At 40.8% G+C, this 14880-nt stretch overlaps 1 protein-coding gene and 1 long non-coding RNA gene across 2 annotated transcripts; both read right to left on the bottom strand.

The window, feature by feature from the left end:
- Nucleotides 1-4647: 4647 nt before the first annotated feature.
- LOC311048252 (uncharacterized protein) lies at nt 4648-9742 on the bottom strand (the record flags this gene model as incomplete). The annotated part of the gene is made up of 7 exons (XM_084061401.1): nt 4648-4866; nt 5183-5338; nt 5650-5768; nt 5915-6018; nt 6401-6612; nt 9082-9154; nt 9714-9742. The coding sequence occupies 7 exons, from the start codon at nt 9740-9742 to the stop codon at nt 4648-4650; spliced, it is 912 nt and encodes a 303-aa protein (XP_083917527.1).
- Nucleotides 7073-7458, bottom strand: LOC311048939. The gene is made up of 3 exons (XR_014601139.1): nt 7426-7458; nt 7220-7317; nt 7073-7094 (listed from the first exon to the last, which is right to left on the bottom strand). It is a non-coding gene; the product is annotated as an uncharacterized lncRNA (long non-coding RNA).
- Nucleotides 9743-14880: the final 5138 nt, after the last annotated feature.

Genomic DNA, 14880 nt, shown 5'->3' with positions numbered 1-14880 from the left:
CACCAGGGGCAAGCCATCGACACAGCAGAGGAAGCCTGGAAGCAGTGAGTGGAGATCGTCAGTGAGCTGACACATTTAGGCACTGGGTTTGATTTGTAAAAATTAAAATAAAAAACACTAAAATAGGGATGCCAGGGTTAACCCATTTAGACCGGGAAAGAATCTGTGTCATTTTTAGATTTCTTTGGCATTGTTTTTTTCAAATCTTTGAATATATATTCTACAAATGTCTACTAAATCCTAAAAAAAACGTATGTTGCTATATCAGTGAACACTTTCATGTCAAGGACCCCCAAAATGATATGTATTTGGCCGCGGATCCCCATCTCAAAATATTTAGTTCCAGGGACCCAGAAGCAAAGATTTGAGTTAAAAATGTTCTCTTTAGAAATATATATATTCAAAGATTTGCACACATTTTCACTATTTTTCAAAAATAGCAGATCTACAAGTTCATAGCGTGGCACTTGGTCGCAATATAAACTTGTAGATCTGCTATTTTTGAATAGCCAAAGAAATCGAAAATGACACAGACGTGTTCCCGGATTGAATGGGTTAAGCTCATCGTTTCACAGTTCAGACTTACAGCAGGGGATTGAAGTTGGGGTCCTGTAGGTAGATCAGTTCAGTGTAGTAGGCGGTGAAGTTGGCGTCCAGAACTGAATGGTTGAGCAGAGCAATGTTCAGCGGGTTTACAGTGAACACCTGGATGACCTAGACAGGATATAAACACAGAGGAGTTAGGATGTCCACTATCCCTCACAATTATATGCATTTCTCATCCGTCCATTCATCTATATATACAATTTGAATCCTGCGCCATGTCGGTTATCAGTATGTACGTATGTAGCCAGTGTGACGTAATCTGACATCACGCCAGTGTGACGTAATCTGACATCACACCAGTGTGACGTAATCTGACATCACGGTCGTCTCTATAAATATGACATCACATCCTACCTATAAATTCTAGGATGCCGTCAGATCGCACCAGTTCGACGGCTTCCATAGTGGGTTTTGGTCATTGGAGAGGTGATGCACGTCACCTCTTTCTGAAGTGGGTACTTTCAAAGCCTGCCGTGGATTTAGGAGAGCACAAAACTCTCTCTCACACTGTGAGGTGCCTGTAAAGTGGCACTGCAAAGTGAACGACGCGTCACGCTAGACGTTCGGGCCGCGTAGCGGCCCGAACTTCTATCTAGTCTTCTACATGCATAAAGTACATACATGCATATCATCACTGTCAAGCAGAAACCTTGTATCTCCACATTTCATCTTTTTAAGTGTGTTCATAGATAAATGCCGTATTTTATACTTTGCCGTATGACAGTGTCACGCAAAAGTAGCATAAATAGCAGATCGGTAAGCTCACAAAATGTTGCATCACGATGCGTTGTGACCTTGTAGATCCGTAGATTATTAGCAAATTCGCCTCTGCCATGCCAAAAATAGGGAGGCAAGGCTGACAGTGATTAAGTGATTTAAAAAAAATAACTACATTGGATCCATTTGAACACTGGTTCTTTTTTCCATTTCCTGAAAAGTAACAGTTTTGGACATACAAGGTTTCCACGCAACAGCGATGATATGTATATTGTACATTCATACAAATATAAACTTTCCTTCCTACTGAGCAATACCTGTATAGAACCAAAAGTATTGAGGTCCTGTAGTGTGAGGAAAGGCATGAAGGGGCCTATGTACTGAGCGAACCAGGCGGTAGAGTTCAGTTCCGGATCGTTGGCATCGTAACACTTGGGCGTCGTTCCTGTAAACACAATAAAATATAAAAAATTATGTACGGTAACACATTTTTGGAATCAAATCTTGAATCCAAACTTGTAAAAAAACACTTTAAAAAATAACAACAAAAACAAATAACAACGATGAAAAAGTGACCTGAGACAAGGTAGGCCTTGATGACGCCGTACACGTCGCTCTCTGCAAAGTCTGCGATGCTGTAGTTGTGTGTGCCCAGAACTGAAACACTAAAGAATTGAACAAAAAATTCAGTCAAAACAGACAAAGCGTGAAATCATGATGTATGACTATGAAAAATGATTTTACATAAAATACCGTACAATGTAATGTAGAACCGCTCATCACAGACACAATAGCTGTGCAGAACTGGAGTACTAAATATCAAGCTTATCACATTTAACTGAAAAGCATTTCTTTAAGTCCACTTACAGTTTTTGGAAGGACAGACAGGTGGCACCCTGTGTGGTGGTGGAGGTGAGCAGGTTCTTGTTGAGGAAGACCAAGTCATCGGTGAGACTGCGATCGAACCAGAAGTTGACCTGTGACCTATCACTGCTGTTGAGAGCCAGGGGCCAGACGCGAGGCAGCGTGGGACGCCGCACAACCGCAGGGAGTCGCTCCTGCAGTCAGCATACAATACAATACGTAAAGTGGGGTCCTTGAGGGAGTTCACAGTACAACGGACCACCATAGAAACAAGCTTTTTATGTTAGCATAACTTTTGACTTTTCACATTTTTTTAAAAATATTTTAGTTTTTAACAAATCTTCTCTTATGGGGTCTCTGGACTGCAGCCAAATGGGGGTCTACGTCCAAATACAAGCAATTTGGGGGTCCTTGACATGAAAATGTTAGAACAACTGCTCTATTCTGTATACAGTATCATGTATACACTATATATACACATGAGTGTCTGCTCTGTGGTTGTGTAGTGCCTACGTTCTCCAGGAACACAGTAGTCTGAATGTAGTTCTGGTAGATCTGGCAGAGTTGTCCCTCATCATCAACAATACGGAGGAAACTGCCAAGGTCTGAAGGTGGCATGGAGTTCAGCAGCTGAAGACACAGTTACAGTAGCATAACGGAAACGTGAGCATTATTCACACAGCAGCCATTTCTCTCATAGGGGCTGTGTGTCCTAGCCTGGTAAACCCTCCCTCCGGAAATCTCATTTCCATTTGATTTCAGAAAGGAGTCTGGTCTGAAACGCCTTTCTCCAATAATCGCTCTGCTCGCCGAGCCGACGAGCCTATCAGCGTCGTCGCTCATTGTTCTGTGATTGACAGCGACAGTTGGCCAATCAGGTGGCGAGTTCGAGTGAGCCCGAATGAACCCGAGTGCAGCCTGAGAGCCGCCGAAAAAAGACGAACGGCAGCCATTGTTGTTTGTGCGAGTGCCTTCACTTCTTACTTTCAGTTTTATAACGCTTTCAAACTTCTTTTTTGAGGCACGGAATTTACTTATAAGATATCGTTTGGATAGAATTTAGTTGTTTAACTTCATATATGTGGTCAATTAATCATGACAGAGCCTATTTAAAAATATAAATTTAGAGAACCGGCAGGGGCGGGGAGTGACACGCATGTATCCCAATAAGGCAACCTATTTTCGGCATGGCCGTCCCAAAAGTCCCGTTGCGTCACATAGCCTGGAGCTCGTCAAAATGAACTGCTCATTGGCTGAAGGGGAAAACGATCATTGGTTGAAGGGGTTGTCAGTCAACGGTATTACTCCCGCCCAACTCCAGCCCACAGCGATTATTGCAGAAAGGCGTTTCAGACCAGACTCCTTTCTGAAATCAAATGGAAATGAGATTTCCGGAGGGAGGGTTTACCAGGCTATGTGTGTCCACCAAGGCGTTTTTTTCCCCTGAGTGCAGCGTATGTTTTGAATTGTTTTCAATAGGAGCGCTGCGTTACCGCTATGCTGGAAACCACAGCAACGTGATGATAACCTGAGCGTCTATTTTGTGCTGCACTTTCAGGTCTTTAGTGTATTTTATCTTGGATTTTTTTTTTTTACAAAAATTGTCTCTGAGATGTAGTGAAGTAGAAGCAAAAGGGGGAAAAAAAAGAGGAAAAAATCCTCAAAATTGTACTTAAGTACAGTACTTGTACTTAGTCACTTTAGACCACTGGTTATCCCCCCCCTCCACACACACACACACACGCACGCACGCACGCACGCACGCACGCACGCACGCACGCACGCACACACACACACACACACACACACACACACACACACACACACACACACACACACACACACACACACACACACACACCTGAGGCATCCTGTCGCTGGGCATGAGCGACATGAACGTGGACAGGTTGGGGAACTGGAATCCCATGAATGAGCTCTCCAACAAACCATAGAAACGGTGGTTGTAGTTGTCACCATAGCAGCGGAGAGGAGTTGATCCTATAAGAACAGGGTAGATAGATGTACAGTAAGAATGCTGCCTGTCATTCATTCTTTCATTCATGAGCTGCAAGTGTTTACTTTGTGGTCGTCCTTTACCTTTGAGAGACTGAATGATGTGATTGTGTATCTCCGTCTGTGTGACGTCATCAAAGTGTTGATAGAATCGCATTCAGGACAGTAACTCTGCGTCACAAAAAGAGAAGGCATACTAAAAGGTCAAATTCTAAAGATATTGTTACTGTGCCACTAGTTTGTAGGTCAACAACAATAAAAAAGTAAGTGTGTCAACCAGGATATATTATATTATAGTATTATATTACAAGATAATATAATACTTTTTACCCCATGATCTCTCACCCACTGGGAATACACCCAATGTTTCCCCACAAAAAACATTCAGCTAAAGGCCAAGGGCAATCCCCCAATCCCCAAGGATAAGAACAGGTAAAGGTGCTCCACTTACGCTTGCTGCTTTGTGGCACAGCTTCTCCCTGCCACAATGCTGAAGTAAGGGCCGACATGGCTCGGTGAGAGGTCAACCAGGAGGGGGCGTAGGCGCACATGGAGCCACGCTTGCACACTGCTGTCTTCCACAGAGGGCTCAGAGAGGTTGGCGCGGTCAAACACGACTTGCAACATGGCAGACCTCACTGTAGCGGGGAACGAACTCTCATGAGCCTGCAGAAAAAGAGAGTAATGAAATGGAGATTAAGTAAGTAATTGGTTAATATTATACATATGTTTTGTATTGATAATCCAAATCTGCAAAGTAACTAGTAACTAAAGTTTTCAAATGATTGTAGTGGAGTAAATGTACTAGATTTGCCTCTGAGATGCAGTGTAGTAGAAGTATAGTATAGTATTGAAGAATTGACATACTCAAGTAAAGTCAAAGTACCTCTACATCTAAATATACCTCTACCGTCTAAATATACTTAATTACTTTCCATCACTGGAAAAGGCAGTTTAATGTTGAAATGTGTCCCCCTCTCACCAGGATGGCAGGCGAGAAGTCATCGAAGAACGCTGTGAGGTGTTTGTTGGGAACGTGGTTCATCACCATGGCGACCTGAGAAGATGAGGTGAGCTGACCAGGTGTGGACGAGACCTCTGCTAACTGCGTCACTGTAAGCTGGGTCAGGGCGTCCATCTGCAACCATGCAAGCATACAACACACACACACACACACACACACACACACACACACACACACACACACACACACACACACACACAAACACACACACACACACACACACACACACACACACACACACACACACACACACACACACACACACGCACGCACACACACACACACACACACACACACACACACACATACAGTGAGTGGATACACAATATCACAAACCGTGTACAGATTTAAAATAAACAGCGTACCATAGAGATTTTAAGACAGGAAACAAATTCTATTCTATAAAAAAAAACTGTAAACAATACCGCTGAAAAGTTGGAGTAGAGCGTCCCTAGGTCACGGAATGAGACAACAGCAGCAAAGGCTCCAAAGTTCTTCTGCAACCATTCTCCACTGGCTGGATATTGTGAACTACAGCTAGGATCTGGACCAAGAAGTACATAATACATCAATGAGGATATTTCATTTTTTATTTAGATTTTGAAATATAGATAATCACTGCTGTAGGATATAAGGTATTCATCAAGCTTGTGCCATTGATTTGCAGTTAGGATGAATGGAAGTCCTAACCTGTGGTTGTGTTCCTGGTGAGGAAGGCCTTGATGAAGTACAGGTACACAGTGACCGGTCTGGAAGGCTCCATCTGTGACTGGTGCTCACCCAAGACCTCAACACTGTGGTTGACAGGTAGCAGTTGAAAGGTCATTCATTATAATGTATTTAGTTTAGCAGCAAAGTGATTGGTAAAATGTTGTATTGAATGAATGTATACAGATGTATGTAACACATACAGTATGCATAACTTCTACACTACCCATGGTGGTCATCTGCCAATGAACCACGCAGCTCAACTATGAACATCTCTAGCATAGGGGCCCTTGAATAGTTACATTCATATTGTTTGAGTTTACTGATCGTTGGCTCTTGTGGCAAAGAACAGGTCTAAGGTACAGCATATACTGTGTGTATGAGTGGAGCACTCTGGTACAACACAACAGTGAAGCTCACAGCCAGGTTATGTACAACAGTTACAGTGTTGGGGGCTATGACACTTACAGGGCTTGGTAGGAGAGGCAATTTAGGTTTTTAGTGGTGAGACAGGACAGGAACTCTTTGGACACAGCTGGCAGGAATGGGCTGAGCCTTTGCTTGAACCACAGATCAATGAACGCAGGTTTCTCAAAGTTGTCTGAGCTGAAGGTGTCCAGTCGGATCTCTCCAATGGAATCCAGAATCAGCGATGTTGCAGGGTTGCTAGGGTTAAATGTCTACAAGGAACGGGGAGATGCAAGCAGAATTCTTCATAAATGTTTATCACAATTTTTTTTCTGTTACTTTTTTGTACTATTTGATTTTATGTATTGTCTGATAAAACTTCTGAAAATAAAGAGTTTTTAAAAAAAAAAGTTTATCACAAGATTTATATTAGTAAATGAAAAAGTCAAGATGAGAAAGGGTAGCCTACTGTTGAGTTAAATATGAGAGACATAATTAGTGGCTTACTGAAGCACAAGCGTATTCTTCAATGCCGTAGTCGCAAAAACGTCCACTCATCTGTTCATTGTTGAGGAGGAGCTGTAGTGCAGTGCTTTAGAAGATTGGAAAATAAAATAAAACATTTCTTACAAAATGATTCTTCATAAAAGAATACCACACTGTGAATTAGCAGACAATGAGCCACTACTCTGCTTAACATTTAATGCTTAAATTGAAATGAAGGTACTTACCTCTCCGGTGTATATTGTGCAGCCTAAGAAAAGAAAATTGGATATAATAAGGATCTGGTTCAATTTTAAGAACACCATGGCTAAGCAAAAATGACCATTGCAAATGAAGTCAAGTGTAAACATATACAGCAGATCTAGAAGATCTCACCTGGTGGAACTTGCTGAAGTAAAGCCAGCTTGTTGTTTGTGACGGATGATGCTACACTCTGAGGAAGAGTAAGCAAGGCCTGGTCCAGTCTGGTGAAACTGAGACCCAAAAAGTTGCGGTTAACATAGGCCAATAATAATGAATTAAATAACTTTGACCTGGTCTTCAAAAAACAAAACAAAACAAAAATATTTATATAAACTTACACTATTTTGTATGATGAGCAGGAAATGTTTCCCTGTCAAATGACAAAAAAAGAGGTCGTCATTTCAAAACAAACATACACAGTTACTGTTTCTCTCATTATCATGCTATAGTTTTTACCGTTCCAGAAAACATAACAAGGTAGGACAGAAACTCAGCCAATCCCCTCTCCTCTGGAGAAGCAGTCAGGTAGTCAAACACTGAGTTGATGACAACGTCTTTCTCAGCAGGAAGAGGCAACACCACAAGTTCTGCACTCTGCTTTGGAGACAGGAGCTTTACAGCCTCCAGCTGGACCGAAAAAAAACATACAGAAAAATATTATTATTATTTTATATTACAGTAACATATATATATTATATATTATATTAAGTAAGTAATTACCTATTACGTGTATGTTTGATAATTTTTCCATGTTATGTGTGTATAAGCTTAAGTCTATAAGTTATAAGTCTTACAGGGGAGAAGCCCGGGTTGAGATTCAGGAATTCGCTGACAGACACAAGGACTGAGAACGGCCCAAAGTTGTTCTGCAACCAGTCAACACTGCTGTTGGACACACAGCCTCGGTCTGGAGGGGACAGATCAGAATGAAACATTGAAGGGATAGTTCACCCCCAAAATGACTTTTTTTCTATCGATTAGTCACTCCACGGAGACTTGAATTCATGGATGTTTTTTTGTTTTTGTCACATCCTAAGCCAATAATTTGATGACCGGCAGCAGTTCCGGTAGGACACAAAGGGTCTCCTTTATGTCTGCTACCGGAACCGCTGCCTACCGGTCCACTGGTCATCAAATTATTGGCTTAGGAATGCGACAAAAACAACAAAATATCCATGAAGTTTCCATGGGGTGAACTATCCCTTTCAAACAAAAGGGTGTATGAAAATGTCAGTCAATAGTAAATTATCCAGTAAAAAGAGCCCATTCAGAGCCAAGTATAGACTCATTATTTATTATTGAGATAATGTAGTTAGTCAGTACCTGACAGTGGGCGGGACAGGAAAGGGAGGATTAGATCCTTCAGGACCAAATGCTGCTGCTGTGAGGTCATGTTGTCAAACTGATGGCTAAACTCCTTCAAACTGTGAATTAAACAAACACACAATGAGAAATAATCTTCTCTATGACGGACTTATTATTCTAGAATCTAGAGGAAAGTTATCATTGTGAGTATGACTTAACCTTATGGGGACCTAAACTCTTAAATCAAACAACATGTCAGATCAAACCAATATTCAAAGTGAATTACATTTGCACATTAATGTGATTGGGTTATAATGATGAATAATAGCCTCCAGGTCAATACTTACACTTGCTGGTATGTGTGACAGCTGAGGTTACTGCCACTGAGGCATCCCGATGCAGATGACAGGAACCCTCTCAAACGTCCAGAGAACCATTTCCTGATGACATCACTGTCCCTCAACTGTTCATTAGTCAGCATCGATAGTCTCATCTCTCCAATCACATCCAGAGCCACAGACGCCGATGGACCAGTCATGGTCTCAGACTAAACAAAGGATTACATGTGTCAATATGATGTTTGACTAAATTACTTTCAGTGTTTGGTCATTGTTGTATACCAATTAATTACACAATTTAGCAGTTTAATTTGAGTTTATTTCAGTGTCTGGTTAAAGCAATTTTTATACCGTGTTGGCAAGAAGATCCAGAGCTGCATCCAACACCCCAAAGGACTTGGACAAGAACAGCTTCCAGACTGGTCTGGAACCAGTGGAGTTGGGGGACTGGTTACACTTCATCACCGCTGCCAGATCCTGTGCTGTCAACATGGACACCTGGGTGGAGAAAATGGAGAGAGCAGAACAGAAAGAAATGCAGGAAATGTTTAAAGAACTCAAGATGAGAAAATGTTCTGTTGTTTAAAATATGAATGTAACAAAGGGGGACACCTCTGTTTACTTTTATATAGAATATACTGGTTGAGGCGGCGAATATGGACTAGATTCCGGTCAGAGAATCAGGGGAGTCTGGAGAAGGGATTTCTTTCCAATCGTTTATTTCTCTCCAAAGGGCATTGGGTTATTGGTCTTACAACAGTATGAATGTGTGAGGGTGAATGTGTGGTATCGTTTCATGGACGCACAAAGGATAGGGGATCAAGGAACAAGGGAACAGGAAGAAACATACAGAGATCTTCGTGTCTGACTGGTCCTGCTTATGTCAAACACTCTAACTAAATAGACTGTCAGTGGTAAGTACCATGTCAGGCCACTAGGCGTCGCTGACAGGCTTTCTACAATTAGGGACTTAAGTGACTTACTGAAGCACAAGCATATTCTTCAATGCCATAGTCACAAAAACTTCCACTCATCTGCCCGCTGTTGAGGAGGAGCTGGAGCTGTAGTGCAGTGCTTTGGTAAAGGAAAGGAAAAAAGGTTCAATCATTTCCTACATTACAACAACATGATTATTTATTAAATAAATCTGAGAAATAAAATTCACCTGCTAACTCCAAGACAAATGTCTGCTTCTGTGAAAACAGTGCAAACGAATTAAGGATTGAAAAAAATAACTAGAGAATATGTTCTGGGAATGTAAGTGGTTTGGAAACAATTTCTGTTCAAAGGGATTTAGGAAGGCATGGCGTCTCTGACGCGTGTTTTTGAAACACAAAACTGGTAATGACATAAGTTCCATGTGTTGATGCCTGAACATAAGGACAGATGCTCCTATATACATACAACACTCTTGATGAAGGCACATTTATTGCTGATATTGTTCAACTTGACTGAAAAAGTTAAACTATAACTGCACTTTGACCATACTGTTTTATGCATTTTCTCCATACTCTATCTTCTATTTGTTTCTTGATACATTTTTCTCTCTTTAAATGCCTTATGTAAAGAATATTGATATTGCCTTTGTGTATGAAATTTTCATTTACAAATACATTTGGCCATACTTGACAATGTTTCACAAACTACTAGGTCAAGAAAAGTATACAACACTTACCACTTGCTGGAATAAAGTTGCACTTGTGGGAAAAAGGGGGGGAAATAGTTGTGAATTTGATGACATTTAAATAATACTCTACTTAACGTTTAAAATTTGAAAACAAAATTAAGTCAAATACCTCTCCACTGTATATGATGCAGCCTAAGAAAAAAAGTGCAGATATTGTAAGGCCTTGGTTCACTCTTAAAACACCATGGCATAACAAAATGACCATTGCAAATCAAAAGTAAATGTAACAGCTTAATTAACCTAAGTTATATATCACTTTACGTCCTTTCGATAGAAGATCTCACCTGGTGGAACTTGCTGGAATAAAGCCAGCTTGTTGTATGTGATGGATGATGCTACACCCAGAGGAAGAGTAGGCAACGCCTGGTCCAGTCTGGTGAAACTGAAGATCAACAAGTCGGGGGTTAACTTCAGCTAATAATAATGAATGGAATCCCATCTACCAAGTCTTCAAAATCCACAATATATTGATGGATTGACGGATATACACTTACATTATTTTGTATGATGAGCAGGAAATGTTTTCCTGAAAAGTTACAAAAAGACGTTATAATTTCAAACCAAATGTGCACAGTTACTGTTTCTATTATCTTTACTTGACAAGGTGGGACACAAACTCAGCCAATCCTTTCTCATTTGGAGATGCAGTCAGGTAGTCAAACACTGCATTGATGACAACGTCTTTCTGAGCAAGAGGCAACACCACAAGTTCTGCACTCTGCTTTGGAGACAGGAGCATTACAGCCTCCAGCTGCACATAAAGAAAAACAAGAAAAACTCATTGCTGGATTGTATTTTATTTAAAACAATCTAGTAATTAATATAGGTCTAATCATTCTTTGGTGTTTTATAGGTGATGAGGTCTTACAGGGGAGAAGCCTGGGTTGAGCTTCAGGAATTCTCTGACAGAAACAAGACTTGAGAAAGGCCCAAAGTTGTTCTGCAACCAGTGAACACTGCTGTTGGACACACAGCCTTGGCCTGGAGGGGACAGATCAGAATGAAACATATTCAAACTGAAAGGTATCTAGAAATAATACGTTTTCCATACGATCTGTTATTGAGATATTATAGTTACCTGACTGGGACAGGAAAGGGAGGATTAGTTTCATCAGGACCAAATGCTGCTGCTGTGAGGTCATGTTGTCAAGTCTGGTTAGAGCTACGTTTTGTACCATGTTGGCAAGAATATCCAGAGCTGCATCCAACACCCCAAAGGACTTGGAGAGCAACAGTGTCCAGGCTGGTCTGGAACCAGTGGAGCTGGGGGACTTGTTACACTTCATCACCGCTGCCAGATCCTGTGCTGTCAACATGGAGACCTGGGTGGAAAGAAGAGCAGAAAGAAAATACAGAAAATGTTTAAAGAAGTCAAGATGAGGAAAGCTACTGTTGAGTAGAATTGAGAGACTTTAGTGGCTTACTGAAGCACAAGCGTATTCTCAGCAGGAAGAGGCAACACCACAAGTTCTGCACTCTGCTTTGGAGACAGGAGCCTTACAGCCTCCAGCTGGACAGAAAGACAGTCAAGAAAAGATTATCACCACCACTGGATTTTATTTGATAATAATAAGGTAACTATTTGGTCTAATCATTCTTTAGAGTTTTTTTTTATGTGGCAGCGATGAAGTCTTACAGGGGAGAAGCCTGGGTTGAGATTCAGGAATTCTCTGACAGACACAAGGGCTGAGAATGGCCCAAAGTTGTTCTGCAGCCAGTAAGCACTGCTGTTGTAGGGGACAGATCAGAACAAAGTATTGAGGCATTCAAACAGAAAAATGGCTGCAAATACCAGTCAAAACATTTCCCAGTAAAGATATCCCATTCTAATTGAGAATAGAATGGGAATATATTTATTTAGCAAATACATTTGAAAATGAGAGCCAAACTGTTATTGAGATATTGCAGTTAGTCAGTACCTGGCTGTGGTCGGGAGAGGAAAGGGAGGATTAGTTCCTTCAGGCCCAAATGCTGCTGCTGTGAGGTCATGTTGTCAAACTGATGGCTAAACTCCTTCAAACTGGTGAATCAAACACAGAATGAGAAATACTTATTTCTTAGCTTATTGGTGAAGCTAGAGAAAAGGCAACGGAGTCATCAAAATCAAAATCATCCCCCAGGAAGAATGAAGGTGCACAGAAAAGTCTATGGAAATCCAGCAGTCAGAATTGCCACTCTCATCTCTCCAATCACATCCAGAACCACAGACGCTGATGGACCAGTCATGGTCATGGACTAGGGGAAGGATTACATGGGTCAATATTTAATGTTATCAAATTTGCATTAATATTACGTGAGGATATTTAGTGTATGGAATAGTAGATAAAGATTCTAGCTCTATAATAGAGATATTCTTTCAAATCTTGATAGACTGTTTGCCTGACAGTGAATAGGGCATTTTTATTAGCATTTTTTTTCATTAGCAAATCTTTTTAAGATTATTAAAACATGAGCTTTAAATTTAAATAATTTCAGAATTCAGATGTGTTACTTTTAATTCGTTTTAGAGATTGTTCATTCTGTCTTCACCATAAAAGTTGTTTTCAGTGTCTGGTTAGTCTCGCGTCACCAGACTACTATTCCACAATCTCTGAATGCTATATAGAGTCTGGAACTCCACTTCCCGAAAGCTGTGTAACGGAAGTTGTTCAGACCGGAAAGACATTCGACCAATCACGACGCGGTGCCCGCGGACCTGTAGTCCTAGTGGAAACAGAACCGAGGCGGAAGCATAGTCATAGGAGCGGTAGATTCATGTTATTTGTGCGAGGATTGTTTATCACAGAAAACTGAGAAAGTTATCATGGAATTAACGCCGAAAAAAATGTGAAAGAAGACACTAGTAGACATAAACGATGTTTATGAGATTTGTTGATTCCAGTCGGACTCCTTTGCGTCACTGCACAATGCTGAAACGGACGTGGGTAGGGGAGGGGCATCCACTTTCCCCTTACACATGATCAGAGCTTCCGAGTCCCAGACTGTATGTCGGAAACATTTGTAAATTGTGGGAGGCAACAGTCTGGCCACGCGAGACTAGTGTCTGGTTAGAGTTACTTTTTGTACCGTGTTGGCAAGAAGATCCAGAGCTGCATCCAACACCCCAGAGGTCTTAGAGAGGAACAGCTTCCAGACTGGTCTGGAACCAGTGGAGCTGGGGGACTGGTTACACTTCATCACTGCTGCCAGATCCTGTGCTGTCAACATGGACACCTGGGTGGAGATAATGGACAAAGCAGAACAGAAAAAACAGGAAACCTTTAATGAAGTAAAAATTGGAAAATGATAACTGTTGCGTTCAATGTGAGAGACTTAAGTGGCTTACTGAAGCACACGTGTATTCTTCAATGCCAAAGTCACAAAAACGTCCATTCATCTGTCCGTTGTTGAGGAGGAGCTGTAGTGCAGTGCTTTGGTAGCCGAAAAGGAAAACATATCAAATGTTTCTTGAGTTGCAAAACGAAAAGTTTGTTCATTAAATATATTTGAGATATTGTAAGCATTGCCTCAGAACACTCACCTGTTAATTCCAACACAAATGTCTGTATCTGTGAAAACATTAATTAATTAATTCCTTATGAAAATAAATCACATTAAAATTCGTAACAATGAATCAAAACTACTATACACTTACCATTTGCTGAAGTAACATTGCACTTGGGAAAGAAAGAAAGAGTGAAATGTTTTTAATTTGGTGACATTTAGTCAATTAGACTTTAAAATGTGAATATCATTTCAGGTACCTACCTCTCCACTGTAGATAATGCAGCCTAAGTATAGACAGAAAAAGTTTTGTTGATTTTAAAAATGCAATGGGAAAAACATAACCACTGCTAATAACATGTGAACATAACAGCACAGTGATACATCACTTTTAACTCAGGTACATACAGTCGAAGATCTCACCTGGTGGAATTTGATGAAGCAAAGTCAGCTTGTTGTATGTGATGGATGATGCTATACTCGGTGGAAGAGTAAACATGGCCAGGTCCAGTCTGGTGAAACTGAGACCCAACAAGTTGGGGTTAACATAGGCCAAAAATAATGATTGAAATTATTTCTACTTGGTCTTCAAAAAACAAAATATACTGATAGATAACTTACATTATTTTGTACGACAAGCAGGACATTTCACCCTTAAAAATGACAAAAAGAGTTTGTGATTTTAAACCAAATGTGCATAGTTACAGTTTATATTACTATCATTACTTCACAGTTTTTACCTTTCCAGAGAACACAACAAGGTGGGACACAAACTCAGCCAATCCTCTCTCCTTTGGAGATTCGGTCAGATAGTCAAACACTGCGTGGATGACAACGTCTTTCTCAGGAAGAAGAGGCAACACCACAAGTTCTGCACTCTGCTTTGGAGACAGGAGCCTTACAGCCTCCAGCTAGATGGAAAGAAAGTCAAGAAAAACTTGATCACCACCACTGGACTTTATTTTATATTTAAAAAGTAA

This window comes from Gymnoscopelus microlampas (assembly GCF_963454915.1).
Source record: "Gymnoscopelus microlampas genome assembly, chromosome: 1".
In the NCBI taxonomy this organism is placed as follows: Eukaryota; Metazoa; Chordata; class Actinopteri; order Myctophiformes; family Myctophidae; genus Gymnoscopelus; species Gymnoscopelus microlampas.
This window is presented reverse-complemented; position numbering and strand designations above follow the sequence as displayed.